We start from the raw sequence: 23,540 nt of genomic DNA, 5'->3' as shown, positions 1-23,540 counted from the left end.
ATTGTCAGCATAGTTAAAAGATGAGGTGAAAGAGGCTATTTTGGCCAAAAAAAAAAAAAACCCCTTAAATTGGAAAAAACTTCATGGAGTGCCCCCTAGTCCTTCTATTATCTGAAAGAGTAAATAACTGACTGACATTTACACGTTCCAGACCTCTCATGATTTTATAGACCTCTATCATATCCTGCCTCAGCCAACTCTTCTCCTATCTGAATAGCCCTAACCCCTTTAGCCTTTCCTCATAGGGTAGCTGTTCCATTCCCTTTATCATTTTCGTTGACCTTCTCTGTACCTTCTCCATCTCAACTATATCTTTTTTGAGAGGTGGCGACCAGAACTGTACACAGTATTCAAGGTGCAGTCTCACCATGGAGCAATACAGAGGCATTATGACATTTTCCATTTTATTCACCATTCCCTTTCTAATAATTCCCAACATTCTGTTTGCTTTTTTGACGGCCGCAACACACTGAACTGACAATTTCAATGTGTTATCCACTATGACGCCTAGATCTCTTTCTTGGGTGGTAGCTCCTAATATGGAACCTAACATTGTGTAACTATAGCATGGGTTATTTTTCCCTGTTTGCATCACCTTGCACTTATCCACATTAAATTTCATCTGCCATTTTGATGCCCAGTTTTCCAGTCTCACAAGGTCTTCCTGCAATTTATCACAAACTGCTTGTGATTTAACTACTCTGAACAATTTTGTATCATCTGCAAATTTTATTACGTCACTCGTCGTATTTTTTCCAGATCATTTATAAATATATTGAAAAGTACGGTTTCCAATACAGATCCCTGAGGCACTCCACTGCCCACTCCCTTCCACTGAGAAAATTGTCCATTTAATCCTCTCTCTGTTTCCTTTTAGCCAGTTTGTAATCCATGAAAGGACATCACCACCTTTCCCATGACTTTTTACTTTTCCTAGCAGCCTCTCATGAGGAACTTTGTCAAACGCCTTCTGAAAATCCAAGTACACTACATCTACCGGTTCACCTTTATCCACATGTTTATTAACTCCTTCAAAAAAGTGAAGCAGATTTGTGAGGCAAGATTTGCGTTGGGTAAAGCCATGCTGACTTTGTTCTATTAAACCATGTCTTTCTATATGTTCTGTGATTTTGATATTTAGAACACTTTCCACTATTTTTTCTGGCACTGAAGTCAGGCTAACCCGTCTGTAGTTTCCGGATCGCCCCTGGAGCCCTTTTTACATATTGGGGTTACATTAGCACAAATCTCTTGTGCGCACATCTCCATGCGCATAAACGCCGTATGCACATCCACACGCCTACTGTGCCGGGCGCATAAGTCTGGCCCGTGCGCATCTTATTAAGCGCGCACCCAACTTACGTGCAGAACCTCGACGCACCGGAGCGCATAACTAGGCCGCCCAGTCCCTGTATTTTTTTTTTTTTTTTACGTGCACAAGCCATGGCACCACCGGAGAAGAAGCTCAAGGCTCAGGGCCTTTGCCCAGCATGCCACATCAGAGCTGCGCAGCATTAGGAGGCCACAGCCCTGTGTATACAGTGTGAGGAGGCCCTGGGGGATTCAGCCCATGGCCTTCCCCAGCTGGTGCCGGAATCCAGCTTCTCGAACAGTACGCCGGACCTTGCGTCCCCCAGCGGGAGCCTCCCTCAAAACAGGGCTCTCCAGGGACACAGTGCCTCTTAATTTAGACCCAGCATCTATCTCCTGGGCGGAATTTTTCAAAGGACCTTCGTCCACATGCAGCCGGGGCCTCCGATAACACGGTCACAGCCTCCCAGCCAGAGGACCTCAACATCCCGGGACCCTTTATGCCCAGAGAAGTGCCTCCATCCCCCAGAAGCCCCACCCTCGGGGACACGGACAACTCAGACAGCGATTCAGAACCCCTGGAGGAAGGGGAACTCCCCCCAGAGACCGAACCACAAGGCATTTCTTCACCAAGGACGAGCTTCCAGACAGTCACACACAGCCTGAAAGAGCTCGCTATCCCAGGTACAAGTACCTTGGGGGAACCTAAGACGAACCCCCCTCCAAGAGGGACTCCCATCAGACCTTCCCGACATTTCCCACTGTTACAAGCCGTGCAGCAGCTAATTGAGTTGGAATGGGAAGTCCCGGAGATCACGTTCAAAGGGGGGGCGTGCCCTGGCAGCCATGTACCCTCTGGACCACGCTGCCAAACATCTCCTAGCATGTCCGAAAGTGGTTACCATGGTCTGCGCAGTCTCGAAGCGCACTACTATTCCAGTTGAGGGAGGAGCAGCACTCAAGGATGTCCAAGACAGACGTCTGGAATCCATCCTCAAACAGTCTTTTGACGTCTCCACTATGTCTCTACAGATCGCGGCCTGCTGTGCCGTGGTGACACGCGTATGCTTATCACAGACCAGGAACAACACTCCTGGGGAAGCCCTGGAACCAGCAGTATCATTCCTCACGGATGCTACTTCTGATCTAGTGCGCGCGTCAACCACCGTGGCAGCCAGAAGACAACTCTGGCTCCGAAGCTGGTCGGCCAATGCATCGTCCAGAACGAGACTCACAAGGATACCCTTCAGGGAACCATCCTGTTCGGAAGCGAACTAGAGAAGTAAGCCAACAAATGGGGTGAATCCCCACTGCTGCGACTACCGGAGAACAGGAATAAGAGAAACCAGCGACCCTTCCCCCGAACTTTTAAGGGCAGAGGATCACAATGCTTCAATCCATACAGAAGCACATATCAAGCGGCTCGCCCCCCAGGCAGGAGCTAGTCCTTTTGGAACAAGCACAATAAAAGGGGATCTGTCTCGGGGCCAGGTCCCAGCCGCACCCCACAATGAAAATCAGCCGTCCCATCCAAGGGAAGAAGCCATAGGGGGCAAACTTGCCCTATTCTACCAAAGATGGGTTGAGATAACCTCGGACAAGTGGGTCCTAGCCATCATTCGAGAGGGATATTATCTGGATTTCTACCACATTCCTCTGGACAAGTTTGTGGAATCCCCCCTGCCACGACCCCTCCAAGAGGATGGCAGTGGAAGCTACACTGACCAGATTACTTGCCTTAGAGGCTATAACACCGGTGCCCTCACAACAAATAAATACTGGACACTAATCCATCTATTTTAATGTTCCCAAGAAAGAAGGGACATTCCAGCCCATCCTGGACCTCAAGTCGGTCAACCGCCACCTGAAGATTCCTCGCTTCCACAAGGAAACCCTACGCTCGGTCATAAGGGCGATACAACCGGGAGAATTCCTTACATCCCTGGATCTGTCGAATGGACCAGCTGATGTTTGAAAATTAATCTTGTTCAACAGAGAATAAGAAATGCTGCGTATGCGGCACCATTTGAGAATGGAACCGGGAGAGGCTTAAGCGCAACATTTATTTAAGATACGTCTGTACTGTGGATGTTTTTGAACTAAATTAAGATTTATTCAGTGTGCTTTCATTTAAGCCCCTGAGGCAGCCACTGGAATGTGGCGAAACTTGGTGCGAGTCGGGCATTTTTAACAAATTACATACGTCTCCACCAATTAAAGTTTTGGAAAAGACCCTTTGGCATCTATTCTTTGTTGTTTCCTCTGTCAGAAGCCTACCTGCACATTCCAGTCCATCAAGGGCATCAACGTTTTCTACGCTTCACTATCCTGGACCATCACTACCAGTTCCGGGCACTACCATTCGGGTTAGCCACAGCACCCCGGACGTTCATGGTGGTAGAGGCAGCAACACTGAGGAAGGAAGGAAGGAAGGAATCCTCGTACAGCCTTATCTGGACGATTGGCTGATCAGGGCAAAATCCCCAGAGGAAAGTCACCAGGCGATCAACAGAGTCAAAATTCTACTGGAGAGCCTCAAGTGGGTGGTCAACACAAACAAAAGCTGTTTGCAGCCCTCCCAATCCCTAAAGTACCTGGGAGTTCGGTTTAACACCTAACAAGACGTCATCCTGTCACAGACGAGATCAAAACTGATGACCCAGTTGCGAACCCTGTTGAGCGAACTTCGTCCCACAGCATGAGAATACCTCCAAGTCCTCGGCCTCATGGCATCCACACTGGAAGTAGTGCCATGGGCAAGAGCTCATGAGACCCCTACAGCGCACTCTACTGTCACGATGGAGCCCGCTGTCCCAGAACTATACTATTAGTCTCCAGCTCCTGGACAGAGTTCGGAACAAACTACGATGGTGGCTACAAGAAGGTCATCTGAGCCAGGGAGTGAGGCTTGTCCTCAAAGACCTGGATCCTGCTCACCACAGATGCCAGCCTACGGGGATGGGGAGCACTCTGCCGGGAGCTAACTGCCTGGGGCAATGGAACAAAGAAGAGTTGGGATGGAACATCAATTGCCTAGAAGCATGGGCAGTCAGACTAGCCTGCCTACGGTTCGGTCACAGACTCAGAGACAAATCGGTCAGAGTCATGTCGGACAACGCCACAACAGTGGCCTAGATCAACCGTCAGGGAGAAACTAGAAGCCAACAGGTATCTCTGGAAATAGACCCCCTAATGACATGGGCGGAAGCGAACCTTCGAGAGATCTCGGCCGTCCACATCACGGGGAAAGACAATATCGCTGCGGATTACCTCAGCAGAGAAAGTCTAGACCCAGGAGAATGGAGGCTGTCGACCACAGCATTCCAAATGATAGTAAACCATTGGGGAACACCAACCATGGACCTCTTGGCAAACCGGTCCAACGCTCAAGTGCCCAGCTTCTTCAGCCACAGACAGGAACCTCAGTCCCAGGGAATCGATGTCCTGGTACAGACCTGGCCACAGGAAACTCTATTATATGCCTTTCCACCGTGGCCCCTATTGGGCACAATCATCCACAAGATAGAACACCACAAGGGGCCAGTACTTCTGGTGGCCCCAGACTGGCCAAGAAGGCCGTGGTACGCAGACATGCGAAGGCTACTGACAAGGAGCCCTCCGCCGCTACACAGAGATCTGCTCCAACAAGGACCGATCCTCCACGAGGACCCAGCTCGATTCTCTCTTACGGCCTGGCCATTGAGAGGTCTCGCCTGAGGAAGAGCGGATACTCAGGGGCAGTAATTGACACCCTGCTCCGAGCACACAAGTTCTCCACATCCCTAACATACATAAGGATTTGGAGAGTTTTCGAAGCCTGGTGTGAGCACCGCAACATCATCCCACGCTTAGTCAAAATTCCCCCGATTTTGGAATTCCTACAGAACGGTCTACAGAAGGGATTGTCTCTCAACTCCATCAAGGTACAGGTGGCCACATTGTCATGCTACAGAACCAAGAGTGAGGACGGTAGTCTGGCCTCTCACCCGGATGTCTCCCACTTCATGAAGGGAGTCAAGCAGATCCGCCCATCCCTAAAGTGGCCGGTGCCTCTATGGAACCTCAATTTGGTCCTAGACTTCTTAGCAGGAGCCTCCTTCAGATCTTTCTACGTCCTGTCCTTCCGACTATTAACATTGAGAACAGCCTTCCTGGTAGCAGTCTGTTCGGCCCCTTGTATCTCCAAGCTACAAGCACTGTCCTGCTGGGAGCCGTTCCTCAGACTCACTCCGGGAATCATCCAATTATGCACGGTCCCGTCCTTCCTCCCCTAAGTGGTTTCTCACTTCGATCTCAACCAAACCATCTCGCTATCATCGCCAGATAAGCATAAGGATTCGGAAGAATCTCGCCGCCTGCGCCACCTCAACGTCGGCAGACTCCTAGTCCGATACCTGGAAAGGTCGGAATCCATACAAAAAATGGACCATCTATTTGTCCTTCACAGCGGGAAGAAGCAAGGGGAAGCGGCCTCGCGGGCAACCATAGCCCGCTGGATCAAAGAAGTTATCAAGGTGACCTACGTAGAAGCAGGCAAGTCGCAGCCTTTGCAAGTCAAGGCCCATTCCACTAGAGTCCAGGTAGCGTCCTGGGCGGAAACCAAGATGCTGTCACCCGCCGAGATATGTCGGGCAGCGACATGGTCCTCCATCCACACCTTCTCCAGGTTCTACCGCCTGTATGTTCAGGCTCGAGAGGACACAGCATTTGCAAGGGCAGTACTAAGTGGGCCTCGGGCAGCCTCCCACCCGGTTCTGGAGTAGCTTTTATACATCTCATTGGTCCTGAGTCCATCTGCTACACGCTAGGAAATGGAGAAATTACTTACCTGATAATTTCGTTTTCCTAGATGGACTCAGCATCCCACCCACGGCTGCCGTCATTCATGGAATTCTTGGGCGACATACCCGAGAGCAAGTTATTCACTGGTAAGCCAAGCTTCCCCTCCAGTTAGGACAGCCATCCTATCGGGTGTCGACATATCTTGGTTGAGGGCACTGGCGGTCTCCAGCTATAACCAATTCAACCAGTTCAAGTTAATCAAGTTATTTATTTATTTGTCAAGTTTTATATACCGTCATTCGGTTTCGACATCACAACGATTTACAAAGTTTCAATGTTTTACAGAGAATTCAAAGAGGTTCATTCAAATGGTTAACATAGAAAATATAATTTACAAAGTTATTAAAGTTTTATGAACTTAGTTCGTAGGATAGATTACACATGTTTCAGATATATATATATATATAATATAATAATATATAACAATTTAATATATTTAATATTTAATATATTATATATTAATTATATGTTTCAGATAAATTATCTGTTAAATTATTAAGTTATCCAAGTCACGGTACAATTGCTTTTCGAGGAGAATACTGAAGAGCTGCACTTCCTGCAGGGGTATATGTACTAGGGCTGACGTCAGATTGAAATCTGATCCGTCTCCAACTGCTGTCAGGAGTACACTATACCCATTGGTCCTGAGTCCATCTGTCTACACTAAGGAAAACAAAATTATCAGGTAAGTAATTTCTCCAATCCTCTTCAGTAAACACCGAAGCAAAGAAATCATTTAATATTTCCGCGATGGCCCTTTAACCCCTCGATCATTTAACGGTCCAACTGACTCCCTTACAGGTTTTCTGCTTCAGATATATTTAAAAAGGTTTTTACTGTGAGTTTTTGGCTCTACTGCCAACTTCTTTTCAAATTCTCTCTTAGCCTGTCTTATCAATGTCTTACATTTAACTTGCCAATGCTTATGCATTATCCTATTTTCTTCTGTTTGGATCCTTCTTCCAATTTTTGAATGAAGATATTTTGGCTAAAATAGCTTCTTTCACCTCCCCTTTTAACCATGCTGGTAATCGTTTTGCCTTCTTTCCACCTTTCTTAACGTGTGGAATACATCTGGACTGTGCTTCTAGGATGGTTTTTTGGGGGTTTTTAAAATTTTTTGTTTGTTTGTTTTTTTTTTTTTTAACAATGACCATGCCTCTTGCACACTTTTTACCTGTACAGCTGTTCCTTTCAGGTTTTTTCTATTTTTCTCATTTTGTCAAAGTTTCCCTTTTGAAAGTTTAGCACGAGAGCCGTGGATTTGCTTACTGTCCACTTTCCAGTCATTAATTAATGGCTATTATCAATTATACTTGGGGAATTGCCACTGCTATTAATTGCATCAGTAGCATGGGATCTTCTTAGTGTTTGGGTAATTGCCAGGTTGTTGTGGCCTGGTTTTGGCCTCTGTTGGAAACAGGATGCTGGGCTTGATGGACCCTTGGTCTGACCCAGCATGGCAATTTCTTATGTTCTTATGTAATTCAAATTTGATCATATTATGATCACTATCACCAAGCGGCCCCAACACCGTTACTTCTCTCAACAAAATCCTGTGCTCTACTGAGAATTAGATCGAAAATTGCTCCTTCTCTTGTCAGTTCCTGAACCAATTGCTTCATAAAACTGTCATTTTATTCCATCCGGGAACGTTATCTCTCTAGCATGTCCTGATGATACATTTACCCAGTCAATATTGGGGTAACTGAAATCTTCGGGAAAAATGTATCACAATCTTTGTATTTAAATGTTATCAATGTTTAAACTGTAATATTTGTGCATAGATATCACATTTATAGATTAGGGACCTTCATAACATCCACGGTGCTGCAAGTTAACACTTGTGTTTTTGCACCTATGTGGATCATTTTTAATCATTGGTCCAATAGTCCACTGCTCATTCAAAAGAATTTAAATTTTTTTTTTTAAGTTTTTATATTTTTTGTAAAACACAGAGGATTACTTCCCAAAGTTATACAATTCGTTGTACAGTGGATAAAGAGTTACGTCTGTTTTGGTAGTTGAAATCTCCCATTATTACTGCACTACCAATTTGGTTAGCTTCCCTAATTTCTCTTAGCATTTCACTGTCCATCTCACCATCTTGACCAGGTGGACGGTAGTATACTCCTATCACTATAGTCTTCCCCAACACACAAGGGATTTCTACCCATAAAGATTTGATTGTGCATTTAGTCTCGTGCAGGATGTTTATCCTGTAGGACTCTATGCCATCCTGGACATAAAGCGCCACACTGCCTCCCGGGTGCTCCTCTCTGTCATTGCGCTATAATTTGTACCCCGGTATAGCACTGTCCCGTTGGTTGTCCTCCTTCCACCATGTCTCTGAGATGCCAATTAAGTCTGTGTCATCATTCACTGCTATACATTCTAATTTTCCCATCTTTCTTCTTAGACTTCTGGCATTAGCATACAAATATTTCAAAGTTTGTTTTTTGTTTGTATTTTCATTCTGCTTTTTAATTGATAGGGATAAGTTAGAATTTTTTAGCTCTGGTGAGTTTTTAAGTTACAGGCACTTGGACTACTTTTCTTATAATTGGAACCTCACTGTCGGGATGTCCTAATTCTAATGCATCATTAGTATCCTTTGAAGATACCTCCCTCTGAACCATGCGCTGCTGAGCGACTGTCGGCTTTCCCCTTTGTTCTAGTTTAAAAGCTGCTCTATCTCCTTTTTAAAGGTTAGCGCCAGCAGTCTGGTTCCACCCTGGTTACGGTGGAGCCCATCCCTTCGGAAGAGACTCCCCCCTTCCCCAGAATGTTCCCCAATTCCTTACAAAACTGAATCCCTCTTCCTTGCACCATCGTCTCATCCACACATTAAGAATCTGGAGCTCTGCCTGCCTCTGGGAACCTATGGTGGAAAAGGGAGCATTTCAGAGAATGCTACCCTGGAAGTTCTGGATTTAAGCTTTCTACGTAAGAGCCTAAATTTGGCTTCCAGAACCTCCCTCCCAAATTTTTCTATGTCGTTGGTGCCCACATGTACCACGACAGCCGGCTCCTCCCCAGCACTGTCTAAAATCCTATCTAGGTGACGCGTGAGGTCTACCACCTTTGCACCAGGTAAGCATGTTACCAGGCGATCCTCATGCCCACCAGCTGTCTACATTCCTAGTAATCGAATCACCAACTATGATGGCCGACCTAACCTTTCCCTCCTGGGCAGTAGGTCTTGGAGAGATTTCCTCAGTGCGAAAGGACAATGCACCACCTGGATTGCTGGTCCTTGCTACAGGATCCTTTCCTGCTGCACCAGGTTGATGCTTTCCAATCATGAGACCTTCTTAATCCAAGGCAGCACCAGGGCTGCCAGTTTGAAGTTGGGTCTTGGCTACTATGTCCCTGAAGGTCTCATCTATATACGTCTCTGTCTGCCTCAGCTCTTCCAGGTCTGCCACTTTAGCCTCCAGAGATCGGACTCGTTCTCTGAGAGCCAGGAGCTCTTTGCATCGCATGCACATGTACAATTTCTCACCTGCGGGTACAAAATCATACATGTGACACTCTATGCAAAAGACTGGGAAGCCCCCGCTTGCTGCTGGACTGCTGCCTTCATCTCAACTTTGTTCAGTTCCTAGTTAAGTTTTAGGTTGCTATGGGAGTAGGAATGTCTAACGTCCTTTAAATGCATTAGTGAATTCACTATGGGCCGGATTTTAAAAGCCCTGTGCGCCCTGATCCTTTTTACTTAGGTATACACTGCTCCTAGCTTATTTCTAACTTCTAGCTACTTATATATATATATATACACACATACATACATATATACACAAACACTAACTTCTGCTTACTAGCTGCCTTACTATTTAAGAATACAAACAAACAGTCTAACTTCTGTTTATTCACTGCCTTTCTATTAAAAGCACAAACACAAAAAAAATTCCCAAATATTCCCAATACTTTTAAAAAAGAAAATTTCCCAAGCAAAAACTTACTGATTCCTTTCAGCCACCAGCAAGGCGATCCACTCCTCTCAGTGTTTTAAGTCGAGAATGGGCTGGAAGGCTCCCTCTTTTTTTTGGTATCATAAAATAAATGGAGTAGCAGCCCCTCCGCAGGAGGAACTGGCATAATTGTGCTGAGCTGGAGAAGGCGCTGCAACATCTCCTGTACCGCTCAACGCTTTGTCTCGTAAGCGCATGGAGAGGCTAGGAACCGGTGCCGAAGGCAACCTGCAAAATCTAAAGCGTAATAGTGTCTTATCACAGAAAGGACCCACTGGTCCGATGTCACTTTGGTCCATTCCTCGTAAGAGAGAGACAATCTGCCCCCTACGACTGGAACCGAGGAATGGACCAGCCGCACATCATTGTGAAGGCTTACCTCCCTGTGTAGACTGAGGGGGGTTACCAGGTCTGGTGAAGCGCCGCCCGTGAAAGGTCTGAGACCAGGCCTGCTGTCTGTTAGAATTTTGCCTAAAAGAGGAAGTGGACGACCGGGGTGCTCAAGATCTTCGACTCCCACGAAAGCGAGACCTAGAAAAAAAAGGAACCTCTTGGCTTTGGCCTATCTTCAGGCAGCCGGTGAACCTTATTCTCTCCCAGAGACTGAATCATGTCCTCCAGTTCCTTTCCAAAAAGCAACTTGCCCTTAAAAGGTAGAGACCCAGTTGGGTCCGCAGACCAGTTTCTCAGCCACAGCAGCCTACGTGCAGAGACAGCGGAAACCATGGACCTGGCAGAAGTCCGTAATAGATCATAAAGGGCATCTGCACTATAAGCGATCGCAGCTTCAAGATGCCCAGCCTGAAGAGCTTCCTCTTTCTGACGGCGATTCGTTGGCCTGTAGCTGTTGCACCCAGCAAAGGCCAGCTCTCAAAGAAAAAACTGCTACACATAGCTGCACGGACTCAAAGCGCTGAGACCTCAAAAGTCTTTTTGAGTTGAAGCTCCAGCTTTCGATCCTGCAAATCCTTGAGGGCCGTCGACCCCGAAACCAGGATGATGGTCCTTTTAGTGACTGCCGACACCGCCGCATCCACCTTGGGAACTCGAAAAAGGTCCAGCAGAGGATATAGCTTGTCCATCACCTTAGTAACCTTCAGCCCCAAATCAGGGGTGTCCCATTCCCAGAATAGCAAGTCAGTGAGCGAGAAATGAAATGGAAAAGAAGTAGGTGGACCTTGCAGACCTAACACCTGATCTGTAGAACCCAACCGGGATTCCTTGTGGGGAGCCTCAATGCCCAATTCCCCCAAAATAGCGAGGATAAAAGGCTCCAGATCCTCCTTCCTAAACAGACTGACCACCTTCGGGTCGTCTCCCTCCACAACATGAGACTCACGACAAGTATCCTGCTGCTGGTCCACATCCCCCTTCAACACCCCCACAGAGGTTGGGGATGGCAGGTTCTGATCATCCGGGTCCGAAGTCCCAGAAGACGTATCAGTGTCATTCGGGAGTGCCACTGACCTTAATGGATGCTTCACCTTAGGGAGCCCAGCGCTCTCCGCAGGCTTGGACCTCGGCTCTGAGAAAAAAGATTTATCAGCAGTCCTCTTCTTTCCTGGCCTTAAAAGCCTTATGTATCAATAAAACAAAGTCCAACGAAAAAGAGGATGAAGAGGAATCTGAATCCTCATCAGGGTTCTTCTCTGGTGCATTTGAGCCAAGCCCCGCTGATTTGCCCCCATCGGGGGTCATTTGTTGTGGAGACAAAGGCGGCAGGAGAATCCCCTCCCCCGCCGTGGCTAGCGCTGCAGACCTGATGGAATCGAAAATGACGTCCGTTCCCACGCTTATCGGGAACGGATCGGGGGGGGGGGGGGGGGGGAAGGACACCGCAACTCCCCAAGTGCTCTAGAGACCGTGTGGACACGAACCATGACCCCCACGGGGGCCGTGGAGGTTCCCTCTCCTCCCGGGAGACAGGCCAATCATAGGCCGTCTCTCGAGAGCCGCGAGCACACTGTGGCGCACCCACAACATGCTGACCTCCGCGGCATCGCTGAGGAAAAAAGGCTTCCCCCTTTTTTTTTTTAAACCTGCGAAATGACGGCACAAGCCCGACTGCAACCGCGAGGGAAGGGAGAGTCAGAGAAAAAAACAGAATAAAGAGTTTTACAGATTTTTTTTTTTTTAAACAAACTTGCCCAGCAGTCTATGGGTCCTGGTCCTCCTGGGGCAAGTGAGCCGGGCTCCCCGGTATCATCTCCAGCGCTGCTACAAGGTGGCAATAGGGCCCTTGACCCCTAGCCGCAGCTGCCTCAAACACCAGGGGGGATGGTCCCCTCAGGACCTGGCAACCCCCTGGGAGGCTGACGAATGCCTTCTTCGTCCTGTTTGGGGTTTTTTGTTTTTTTTAAGTGCTCTCTAGTCTGTCTAAATTCTCTTTACTTTTTTTTTTTTAACTAAGTAACTAGAACAGACTGTAGGTTTTGCACCTCCACCATCTGCTAGAGTCAGAGAAATACTGACAGACTGTAGGTGGCACCTTGGGATATAGGGCAGAGTCTGTCAAAACTTCTCTGTCTCCATCTGCTGGAGGAGAAGCAAAACCCAGGAGTCTGGACTGAGCTGGGTCTGTACAGGGAACAAGATCTTGGCCAAAAACTTTGCCATTAACTCCTAAAGAGAGTCCAACGTAATGGCCTCCAGATTACCAAACAGCTGAGAGATCTCATCTGTTAACTGGATTCCTGCAGATCAAGGAATCTCACCCGCTCCCACTGGAGAGCAGGGTCCTATATACAGGATCACTTCCCTTCACAGCAAGTTGATGCTCTCCATCCAGGCTATCTTACTCCTCCAAGGCAAGATAGGAGATGCCAGACTGAAGTTGGGACTCTGCTACTATGTCCCTGAAGGGTCTCCTCTATATACCTTTCTGCCTCAGCTCCTTCAGATCTGCCACTCTAGCCTCTAGAGATTGGACTCATTCTCTGAGAGCCAAGTGCTCTTTGTATCAGGCACACGTATACATACAACCCGTCACCAACGGGTAGATAATACCTGTGGCGCTCAGGGCAAAAGACTGGAAGGTCCCCATCTTGCTGCTGGACTGTTGTCTGCATCTTAATATTGTTGTGTTCTTAGTTAAATTTAGGTTTCTAAAGGAGTAGGGATGTGTAAACTAAAGTTCTTTAAATTTATGTGGTGAATGTAATGTTAATTTGGCCAAAGGTCGACTAGTGGAAAATTAATCTATTGATAAGAGCTGGATGTTCCCTTGTTTTAGATAAATCCCTGACTGATTCTTTTTGGTGTGAAAATGTCTCTTGTCCGCTTAAATGGGATAAGAGTCTGTAAAGCAAAGAATTGCTTAGGTGTGGGTAGAAGGGAAAGACAGACATTTAGAATTACCTAATTTTCTTTCTTTTTGAGCACACTTTAAAACCGTGGGAGTGGTCCATAGCTTAGGGCATAGCTTCTCAACCTTTTTATATCGGGGCACACTTTCAAATTTGCTGGATCCTCGTGGCACACCAAACCAAATTTTACAGTATCATACATTCATTACCTGCTGTCACTGATAGTGTGACTGTGAAAATGCCAGGAAATGTACTTTTAACTGAACCTTCTATAAAGCTGCACATGGACGCATGCACCTTTTAAAGTCTACCCCATATTGTGTACCTTGATTATCAGTGTCCCATTGGTTATTCTCCTTCTAGCAGGTCTGAGATGCCAATTATATCTTATTTTTCCCATCTTATTTTTTTTTTTAGACTTTTAGCATTTGTATATAGACACTTCAAAGTTTGTTTTTGTTTGTATTAGCAAACTGCTTATCAGTTGAAATTGGTAATTTGGAATCTGTCTGCCTTGGCTGCCCTTTCTTAAAGGTGCCTGGGCTACTACTTTAGCATTTATTGCATCCTCTCTAGCGAGATTCCCTAACTTCCCTGTTTTGTTAGTATCCTTCAAAACTACATCATTCCGAACCATGCACTTCTGAGAGACTGTCTGTTTTCTTCCCATCATCTGGTTTAAAAGCTTTTCTATCTCATTTTAAAGGCTAGCGTCAGCAGCCTGGTTCCACTCCGGTTAAAATGCAGCCCATCCCGACAGAATGTTCCCAGATACCTAACAAATCTAAAACCCTCTTCCTTGCACCATTGTCTCATCTATGCATTGAGACTACGAAGCTCTACTGGGGTTCTGTGCATGGAACAGGGAGCATTTTTAAGAATGCAACCGTGGAGGTTCTGGATTGTAGTTTCCAATCTAAGTGCATAAATTTAGCCTCCATAACCTATGACACTGATACCCACAGTCAGCTCCTTTCCAGCACTCTCTAAAATCTTATCTAGGTGGCATGAAGTCCCCCTAATTTTGCACCAGGCAGGCAAGTTACCAAGCTGACCCTCACACCTACCTAGCCACCCAGCTGCCTACATTTCTAATGACTGAATCACCCACTATAATGGCTGTCTTAACCCTTCCCCTCCTGGGCACATGGCCCTGAAGAAACATCCTCTGTGGAAGAGAAGGCATCACCTGGAGGGCAGGGTGTAGCCACAATAAATTGATGGTTTCCTGGCCAGGTAACCTTACTCATCCAAAGCAAAACAAGGGCTGTTTGATTAGAGTTGGGATTACTCTTCTGTGTCCATGAAGGTCTCTTCTATATACCTCTCTATCTGCCTCAGCTCCTTCAAGACTGCCACGCTGGCCTCCAGTGATCAGACTCTTTCTTTGAGACCCAGGAGTTCTTTTAACTGGGTGCACACACATAACACCTTACCACAGGTAGATAATCATTCATGTGGCACTCGGTGCAAAAGACTAGATAGCCCCCAACTTCTGTCTGCATCTTAACAGGTGAAGTTAATGGTTAGTACATAGGATGAGGCATTCAAACCGCCATAAATGCTTAACTGCACATTAGTATATATCAGCTCCTAAGTATGAAAAAAAATATATCTAGATGTAGGCTCTGATTTATGGGCTTTTGAATAACCATGCTGCTAAAGTCTCTCTTAATACTCTTTAAATAAAATAAAAACCTTTAATATGTACAGTACTAATTACCATTTCAGTGTCAAGTTCTTTATAGATATACTGTAGCACAGAGTACCTGCTAAAACAAATTAAACTCATACAGAATGGCACATTACGAATGTCAAAAATACATGAAAAATACATTTTACCATTTTAGAATACATATGCTTGGTGTTCTCCAAATATACTCTTGCATTACAATAGTCTCCCAAAAATCCAAGCACAAAATCTATTGTTAATCAGAAAATACTTATTTGATGTTCTCTTTAAAACAAACATTTTTCTCCAATGATTTTCCTTCTTTTAATTCCACTCCTAAATGGTTTTTTGTTTTTTTTAACTACTAGAACTAGTCCTCCTCCTGCAAGAAGGGTGCTTGAAGTGTGCACACAGGCAAGTGACAGATAGCTGTTATATCCAAGAATTTGGATTTAAAAAAGGTTGGGTGGAGGGGAAATGTCACAATTCTAAAGCCCCTCACCTCTAGTCTGAAGCAGCTACGACTTGCAGCTCTTGAACCGTTTTATAGTCCTTTTGGCTGGATTTCCTTGACATGCACAGATGAAATTACATCCTGTCTAGTATAAAGAAAAGCTCAGAACTACCACCCAGTGCCTTTGCAACAGGTCTGCTGCTTGTTCTGCAGTGCTAGTTGCTCTAGCGTGTTCCTGCCTTGCTTGATTTGCTCATGTGTATCCATATTGTTCTTGGTTTGTTGCTGTCCTGCTTCTGTGTGTATTCTTGCCCTGCCTTGTACCTGCATTGCCCGCTCCTGTCTGTCCTGTTGTGTTCTCCCCCTCTGGCCAGACTTCTCATTGCTTGGACCTTTACTTCACTTTGCTCTCTGCCTGCCTCAGCCTGAGCCTGGCCATCAAAATTATTTCTATCTTCCTTGTACCTGGCCTAGAAAGCCCTGCCGGCTGTCAGAACCTGCGGGCTCAACCTGCTGGGCAGGCTTTTCAGTTGCTGCTTGTTAAGGCCTCTCTTATGCAAGCACAAGTTAGGCTGTATAAACTTAACAGCAGCCCAAGGGCTCAGTAACCTCACCCCCATGACAGTACCTATCTGTGTGGGATTATTTTTTTCTACTTTTTATTACAAGAATTTTGCATATCATGGAGTTTTGATGTTTCCTGAAAACCGAATTATCCAAAAGAAAATATTACATGGTGAATCCTGGGAAACTGTGCTGATTCCTAATTACATAGTATCATCATAGCGTCACCACTTTTAGCTACAACTCTCTCTGTATCTCATCTTTTACAGTCTGATATATTTTAATCATAAAATATAATCCCACTTAAATTTTAGCCCTAGTATTCTCTACATTTTATATATTTTGGTTTTCAAGTAGTGACCTAGCTTTACATAAAGTATCCATTCTACCTTTTTTGGTCATCTCTACCAGAAGCTCAGCTCCGTAGCTCAAAGTCAGTGAGTCTATCATAACCAGGGAACACACTCAGTTGTAGATGCAGGAACCATAACAAGAGGAGACCAATTTTGGTCTCTCTTTTTCTCATCCTTCTGCCACACATATAACCAGTCCCTTTCACCCAAATAAGGAATTCTTGTCTCTGGCCTAGGACAGCTATCATTCTGAATGGCAATGACAATTCCATGAATAGAAACCCTTCCACTACTGCCAAGCATTCCTGTTCTCAGTGCTAAGTGGGGGATGGTAAGAATATAACATTTTCTCTAGATGTCTCATTCAAGAGGAAATTTTAACACAGCCTCCCTAAATTATGCAGCAAATGCGCACATAAATTACATCAATTTTCAAAGTGGACTTGTATGCATGAAGTTCTGTATTGAAAATTATCCCACCACATTCACCCACACAAAATTACACCTGCCATTATGTGTATGGAAAATGTTTAAGAAAATTCACACAAATTTTTGAAAGGAAAAAATAAATAAAACGGGTGCAAATCTCTCTCCAACTCCCCAAGAATGCCTCAGCTCAGTCTGCCAGCATATCAGGCATGCAATTTTATAAAAGACCATTTCCATGGGTAAAATAGTTTTACTTTTGAAAATTATCCTCTATGTGGGCATTTTAGACTGCAATAAGAGTTCTCAATTCCTTTTATTTGTAAATGCTGCAGAGCTCAGCATATCAGATGCCCGTATGAACTTCAGGGTGGAAAAATATGAGAGGGGCTGTGGCATCAGCCATCACAAAATCCAGTACCTGAATGTTTTTCTAATATAGGCACTTTTATTTTAAGTCACAAGTGCAAGATTAATGAAAAACACCCTCAGGCTCTAGTGTAGAGACTGATTTTGCAGAAAATAAGGAAAAAAAAAAAAAAAGTTGAGTACGTACTGCTCCAAATCTGCACACATGATGTGGGGAGAGCTCTTGAACATTCTGAGCTTCTATGAGGTACAAGCCCTAGCTTATTCTAGCCAGACACACACAGTTAATGGATACATAGTCTATTTGTTTTTTTAAATAAGAAACAGTGTTCCTGGCTCAATTGGCTTGCAGATTAATCTGTCAGCTGACAGAAGTATGAAGAGATGCGAGAGTGGTATATAACCAGAGTCAGCTTCTAGTTCATAAAGCCTGTGATAAGATGAATCAAAAGAAATGTAATAAAAAATAAAGCATTGGAAGAAATGGTACCAATCACATTTTTTTTCCCCAAATGATCAAGCGTACTTTCAATGTACTACACAGACATCTAAAATGCAGAACTGAGCTCGGCAGGTCGGACAAGGCACGTGGCTTGGGAGCCAAGTTTCGGGATGCTGCTGGTCTTGCCGGCTTGCAAACCACTTGCCCATACACGTCAGACACCACATGGGGCGGCAGTAGCACTGCTGACACTCTCCCTCATTGGGCTCCTGGCACATCTTCACCAATTTGATGTTTGCACTTGTCTGCATGCAACCTATGCATGGCTCCAGTTCCTTCAAATGAAAAGACAGAACAAATAAAGACATGGTAATTTTCAGGATTATCTATAGTAAGTCCCATCCCCCCCCACCCCAACAAAAATAAATTTCACATGGTTCACAGTAGCAAAACCTAAAATCTCTTTCTAGTACACATTGTTAATGTTATAGGTCAGGTGTGAAGGAATCCTAGATCCTAATTAGCTAAATGATCAGGAGGCAGCGTAGTGCTTATAATTTAATGGCACACATGACCTTGCCATTGAATTCGCTTAACAATGAAAGCCATATCCGAATTCTTTCTTTAACATGACTTGATTCCTATGGTGGCAGTTGCCAGCCTCCTAGTAAAAACATGCCCTAATGAAAAACTCAGGACCAATGGGTATAGTGTACTCCTGATAGTTGGGAGACTGAGTCAGATTTTAATCTGACGTCAGCCTACATATACCCGTGCAGGAAGTATTTCTCCATCTCCTAAGCAGTTAGAGACACTACACACGCTTGCACAGCATTAGAAAGTCCGAACCAAAGAAAGAAAGAAAATCTTACCTCTACAAGACGAGCCCTGCTCTCCTGTGGTGAAACCTAAGGGTCCCTTCCCCCAGTAGAGAATTCCTGAGGTGACTTCCGAGATCCCTCAGTGGTGAGCCTCGGTCCAGTAGCCGGTTCCCGGCGTGGACTTAGCCCCAGGAGTGGCTGAGAGGCAGCGGGTGCGACACAGAGCACGGCGGTGAAGGTATTTTCCCTCCCCCCCCCCCCCCCCCCGCCTGCAGCTGGAGACCGCCCGGCACGAGACCGGGAAGTGCCAAGACAAGGTAAGGTAGAAAACTTTCGTAAAGTCTCCGGTCTCCGAGGCTCGGATAGCCGCACAGATAGTCCTTCCGGCATCTGTTTAATCGGGTTGAGCATCCAGGCTAGAACCCGATCCAGTGTGAGGGTCCACACATGTAGAGACCCTCCGGGGGAGTCGCCATCTTGCCCGTGTGGTCGTCTGCGCCATTCCCCCACTTGATCGCTGTATTGTCCGCACAGCACCGAGCCGGGCGTGCATCTGTGCCGGGATGCACAGCGGCACACACAGCGGTGCCGGGCGCACAAAAGGCCTCTGCGCACAGTGGCGCACGCATCTACGCTAAGCGCACAAATAGCAGCCTGCACGCACATAGTCGGCGTACCCAGAGCGCACAACTAAGTCTCCCGGCGCGCGCACAGACGAGTTTTGAGCCACTCCACGCGCACAAACCATGGCATCGCCGGCCAAGAAAGCCAATGGACAAACCCTCTGCCCAGCCTGCCACCTGAGAGCTGCACAATCTGAAGTGGCCTCTGCCCTATGCCTACAGTGCGAAGAGGCTCAAGAAGAACCGAAGCAAGGCCCTCCTCAGACAGTTGAGGAGTCCGGTTCCACCAATAATAGTACACAAACACTTCCGCCGAAACATTAGAACCGGCAATATCTTTCCTCACGGATGTGATCTCTGACCTGGTGCGCACCTCAGCCAGGGGCGTCTCATCCATAGTGGCAGCCAGAAGGCGACTATGGCTCCGGAATTGGTCAGCAGACATCACCTCCAAGACAAAACTCACGAGAATGCCCTTTAAAGGATCCCTCCTGTTCGGAAGCGAACTGGAGAAGTTAGCCAACAAATGAGGTGAATCCCCAGTACCTCGATTACCGGAGGACAGGAACAAAAAACCAACGCCCCTCTCCCTGAAGAAACAAGGGCAGAGGAGCCCAGCGTTTTAGACCATACAAAAACACATACCAAACACCTCGCCCCCCTGGCAGGGGCCAGTCCTTTCGTAACAAACACAACAAGAGGGGAGCAGGCTCAGGTACAGGCCTCGGCCGCACTCCACAATGAGAATCAGCAGACCCATCTTCAGGAAGAAGCCTTAGGGGGCAGACTTACCCTCTTCTACCAAAGATGGGTCGAGATAACGTCGGACAAGTGCGTCCTAACCATCATTCTAGAGGGATACTATCTGGACTTCTACAGCATCCCTCCAGACAAGTTTGTGAGATCGCTGTGCCACTCCCTCTCCAAGAGGACGGCAGTGGAAACCACACTGACAAAACTACTCAACCTAAAGGCGACAACCTCGGTGCCCAAGCACCAACAAAATACTGGTCACTATTCCATCTATTTTATCGTCCCCAAGAAGGAGGGAATGTTCCGGCCCATCCTGGACCTCAAGACAGTCAATCGCTACCTGAGGGTACCGCACTTCCGCATGGAAACCCTACGTTCAGCCATAAGGGCAGTACAACCGGGAGAATTCCTGACATCTCTGGATCTGTCAGAAGCCTATCTCCACATCCCGGTCCATCACGCCCATCAGCGCTTCCTACACTTTGCGATACTGGACCATCATTACCAGTTCCGGGCGCTACCCTTCGGACTAGCTACGGCCCCTCGGACGTTCACCAAGATCATGGTGGTAGTGGCGGCGTCACTGAGGAAAGAATGAATCCTCGTACACCTGTATCTTAACGATTGGCTGATCAGGGCAAAATCACCAGAGGAAAGTTATCAGGCAACCACCAGAGTCAAGAATCTACTACAGAATCTTGGGTGGGTCGTCAACACAACCAAGAGCTGCCTGCAGCCCTCCCAATCACTAGAGTACCTGGGAGTCACCAAACAAGACAAGGTCGTTCTTCCCTCTACAAGGAGAAGGAAATTGCTGGACCAGTTACGAAAACTGTTGAGCTATGCTCACTTCAAGGTATGGGACTACCTCCAAGACCTCGGTCTCATGACATCGACCCTAGAAGTCGTCCCATGAGCAAGGGCCCACATGCGCCCACTACAATGTGCCCTACTGTCACGATGGAACCCAATGTTCCAGAACAACGCCGTTCGCCTCCAGCTTCCGGCAGAGGTCCAGACCCAGCTCCAATGGTGGCTACAGGAAGACCATCTGAGCAAGGGAGTAAGATTATCACCTCCGATCTGGGTCTTGCTCACCACGGATGTGAGCCTGCCAGGAACTGACGGCCCAGGGGCAATGGGACAAGGAAGAATCGGGATGGAACATAAACCGGCTAGGAGCCTGAGCGGTCAGACTGGTCTGCCTAAGGTTCAGTCACAGACTCAGAGGCGAATCTGTCAGAGTAATGACGGAAAACACCACAACAGTTGTGTACATCAACCGCCAGGGAGGAACCAGAAGCCAACAGGTGTCCCTGGAAATAGACCCCCTCATGGCGTGGGCGGAAGCAAACCTGCAAGGGATCTCAACCCACCACATCGTGGGAAAAGACAACGTCACTGCGGACAACCTCAGCAGAGAGTCTAGACCCAGGGGAATGGACACTGTCGGCCACAGCCGAGTGTCAAGAAATGTCCAAGAAGACTGGCCAAGAAGGCCATGGTACGCAGACATGTGAAGACTTCTTGCGGGGAACCCTCTGTGCCTATCTCCACACAGGGACCTTGTCCGGCAAGGACCGATCCTCCACGAAGACCCAACTCTATTCTCGCTTACGGTTTGGCCATTGAGAGGACTCGCCTGACGAAGAGTGGATATTCTAAGGCAGTGATTGACACCTTGCTCCAAGCATGCAAGTTTTCCACGTCTCTGACCTACATATGAATATGGAGAATATTTGAAGCCTGGTGTGAAGATTGCGACATCCTTCCATGGACAGTCAAAATCCCCATAATCCTGGAATTTCTGCAGGACGGCTTGAAGAAGGGATTGTCTCTCAACTCCCTTAAGGTTCAGATGGCCACACTGACCTGCTTCAAAGCCAAAGTGGACGGTATCAGTCTATCATCCCATCCAGATTTCTCTCACTTCCTGAGAGGGGTCAAGCAAATCAGACCACCACTAAAATGGCCGGTGCCCCTATGGAATCTCAATCTATTACTAGACTTCCTGGCAGGAGCTTCCATCAGACCTACACGCGGTCTGTCACTATGGCTCCTGATCTTGAAGACTGCATTCCTAGTAGCAATATGTTCAGCCCATCGCATCTCCAAACTTCAAACACTGTCCTGTCGGGAACCGTTCCTCAGATTCACACCTCTACATGGTCCCCTCTTTCCTTCCGAAGGGGGTCTCATTTCCATCTAAACCAAACCATCTCACTGCCATCTCCAGACGAGCATAAGGACTCTGAAGACTCATCCCTTCTTCACCATCTTAACGTCTGCAGACTCCTAGTCCAGTACCTGGAAAGATCAGAATCTGTACGAAGACGGACTACCTGTTCGTCCTTCACAGCAGGAAGAAACGGGGGGGGGGGGGGGAGAAAATCGGCCTCACGGGCAACCATAGCCCGCTGGATCAAAGAAGTTATCAAGGCGGCCTACGTAGAGGCAGGGAAGCCTCCACCTTTAGAGGTCAAGGCCCATTCTACAAGGGCCCAGGCAGTGTCCTGGGCAGAAACCAAGATGTTGTCACCCGCCGAGATCTGTCAGGCGGCAACGTGGTCCTCCATACATACCTTCTCGAGGTTCTACCGCCTGGATGTCCAAGCCCGGGAGGACACATCATTTGCAAGGGCAGTACTAAGTGGGCCACGGGCAGCCTCCCACCCGGTTCGGGAGTAGCTTTTTACATCCCATTGGTCCTGAGTCCATCTGCTACACGCTAGGAAATGGAGAAATTACTTACCTGATAATTTCATTTTCCTTAGTGTAGACAGATGGACTCAGCATCCCACCCACGGCTGCCCCAAAATCCGGAAACCTCGGGTAACAATCACTGAGAAGAAGACAAGCACGGGTAAAGCCAGATATTATCCCTAGTCCAAGACACCCTAATTACCAGGTGTCGGCGTATTTCGGTTGAGTGCACTGGCGGTCTCCAATTGGAAATCAGTTTTATCCAGTCCTAGTTAATCAAGTTAGCCAAGTTAATCAAGTTATTAAAAACACACATATATCCACAATTGCTTTTCGAGGAGAATACTGAAGAGCTAAGCTTCCTGCACGGGTATATGTAGGCTGACGTCAGATTGAAATCTGACTCCATCTCCCAACTGCTAACAGGAGTACACTATACCCATTGGTCCTGAGTCCATCTGTCTACACTAAGGAAAACAAAATTATCAGATAAGTAATTTCTCCAATGCACAGCCCTTACAATATTAACAAAACTATCCTATGAGCAAATATGCACCATATAAAAAAAAAAAAAAAAGCTCTAAATGTGTAAAATACTAAAAATATATAAAAGTGGATGTTGCTCATTAGAAATACCTACGAGGTAGTCCAATGACTTATGTATAATAATTAACCTCTCACCAACCACCTCTTAGTATTGAAATGTTGAAATAACTAATAGTGTTGTTGCCTCAACACACTGTGACTGTCTTTTTTATGTTTTCAATTTCAATTATGTGCACACACGTTCCCCATGTCTGAAATATATGCTCGCAAATGTTAACTGTCTGATAAGGGCCAGTGTCTGAACTGTTTATGACTCATGCAGTAGCAGGATGTCTTGTGGTTTCTGTCAGAACTTTACACATAAATATGCTGAAGTTGCGAG

At 46.6% G+C, this 23,540-nt stretch overlaps 1 protein-coding gene across 1 annotated transcript in view; it reads right to left on the bottom strand.

The window, feature by feature from the left end:
• Positions 1 to 15,107: 15,107 nt before the first annotated feature.
• Positions 15,108 to 23,540, bottom strand: part of TMEM129 (transmembrane protein 129) — a 33,469-nt gene continuing 25,036 nt past the window's right edge. Inside the window, exon 4 of the mRNA XM_029592618.1 lies at positions 15,108 to 18,047. Within this exon, the coding sequence (XP_029448478.1) occupies positions 17,799 to 18,047 (249 nt within the window). The 3' untranslated portion in view covers positions 15,108 to 17,798. The remainder of the gene's footprint in view (positions 18,048 to 23,540) is intronic.

Source organism: Rhinatrema bivittatum, chromosome 1 (genome assembly GCF_901001135.1).
Source record: "Rhinatrema bivittatum chromosome 1, aRhiBiv1.1, whole genome shotgun sequence".
NCBI classification, from domain to species: Eukaryota; Metazoa; Chordata; class Amphibia; order Gymnophiona; family Rhinatrematidae; genus Rhinatrema; species Rhinatrema bivittatum.
The sequence above is the reverse complement of the archived record's forward strand: the minus strand, read 5'-3'. Positions and strand labels throughout refer to the sequence as shown.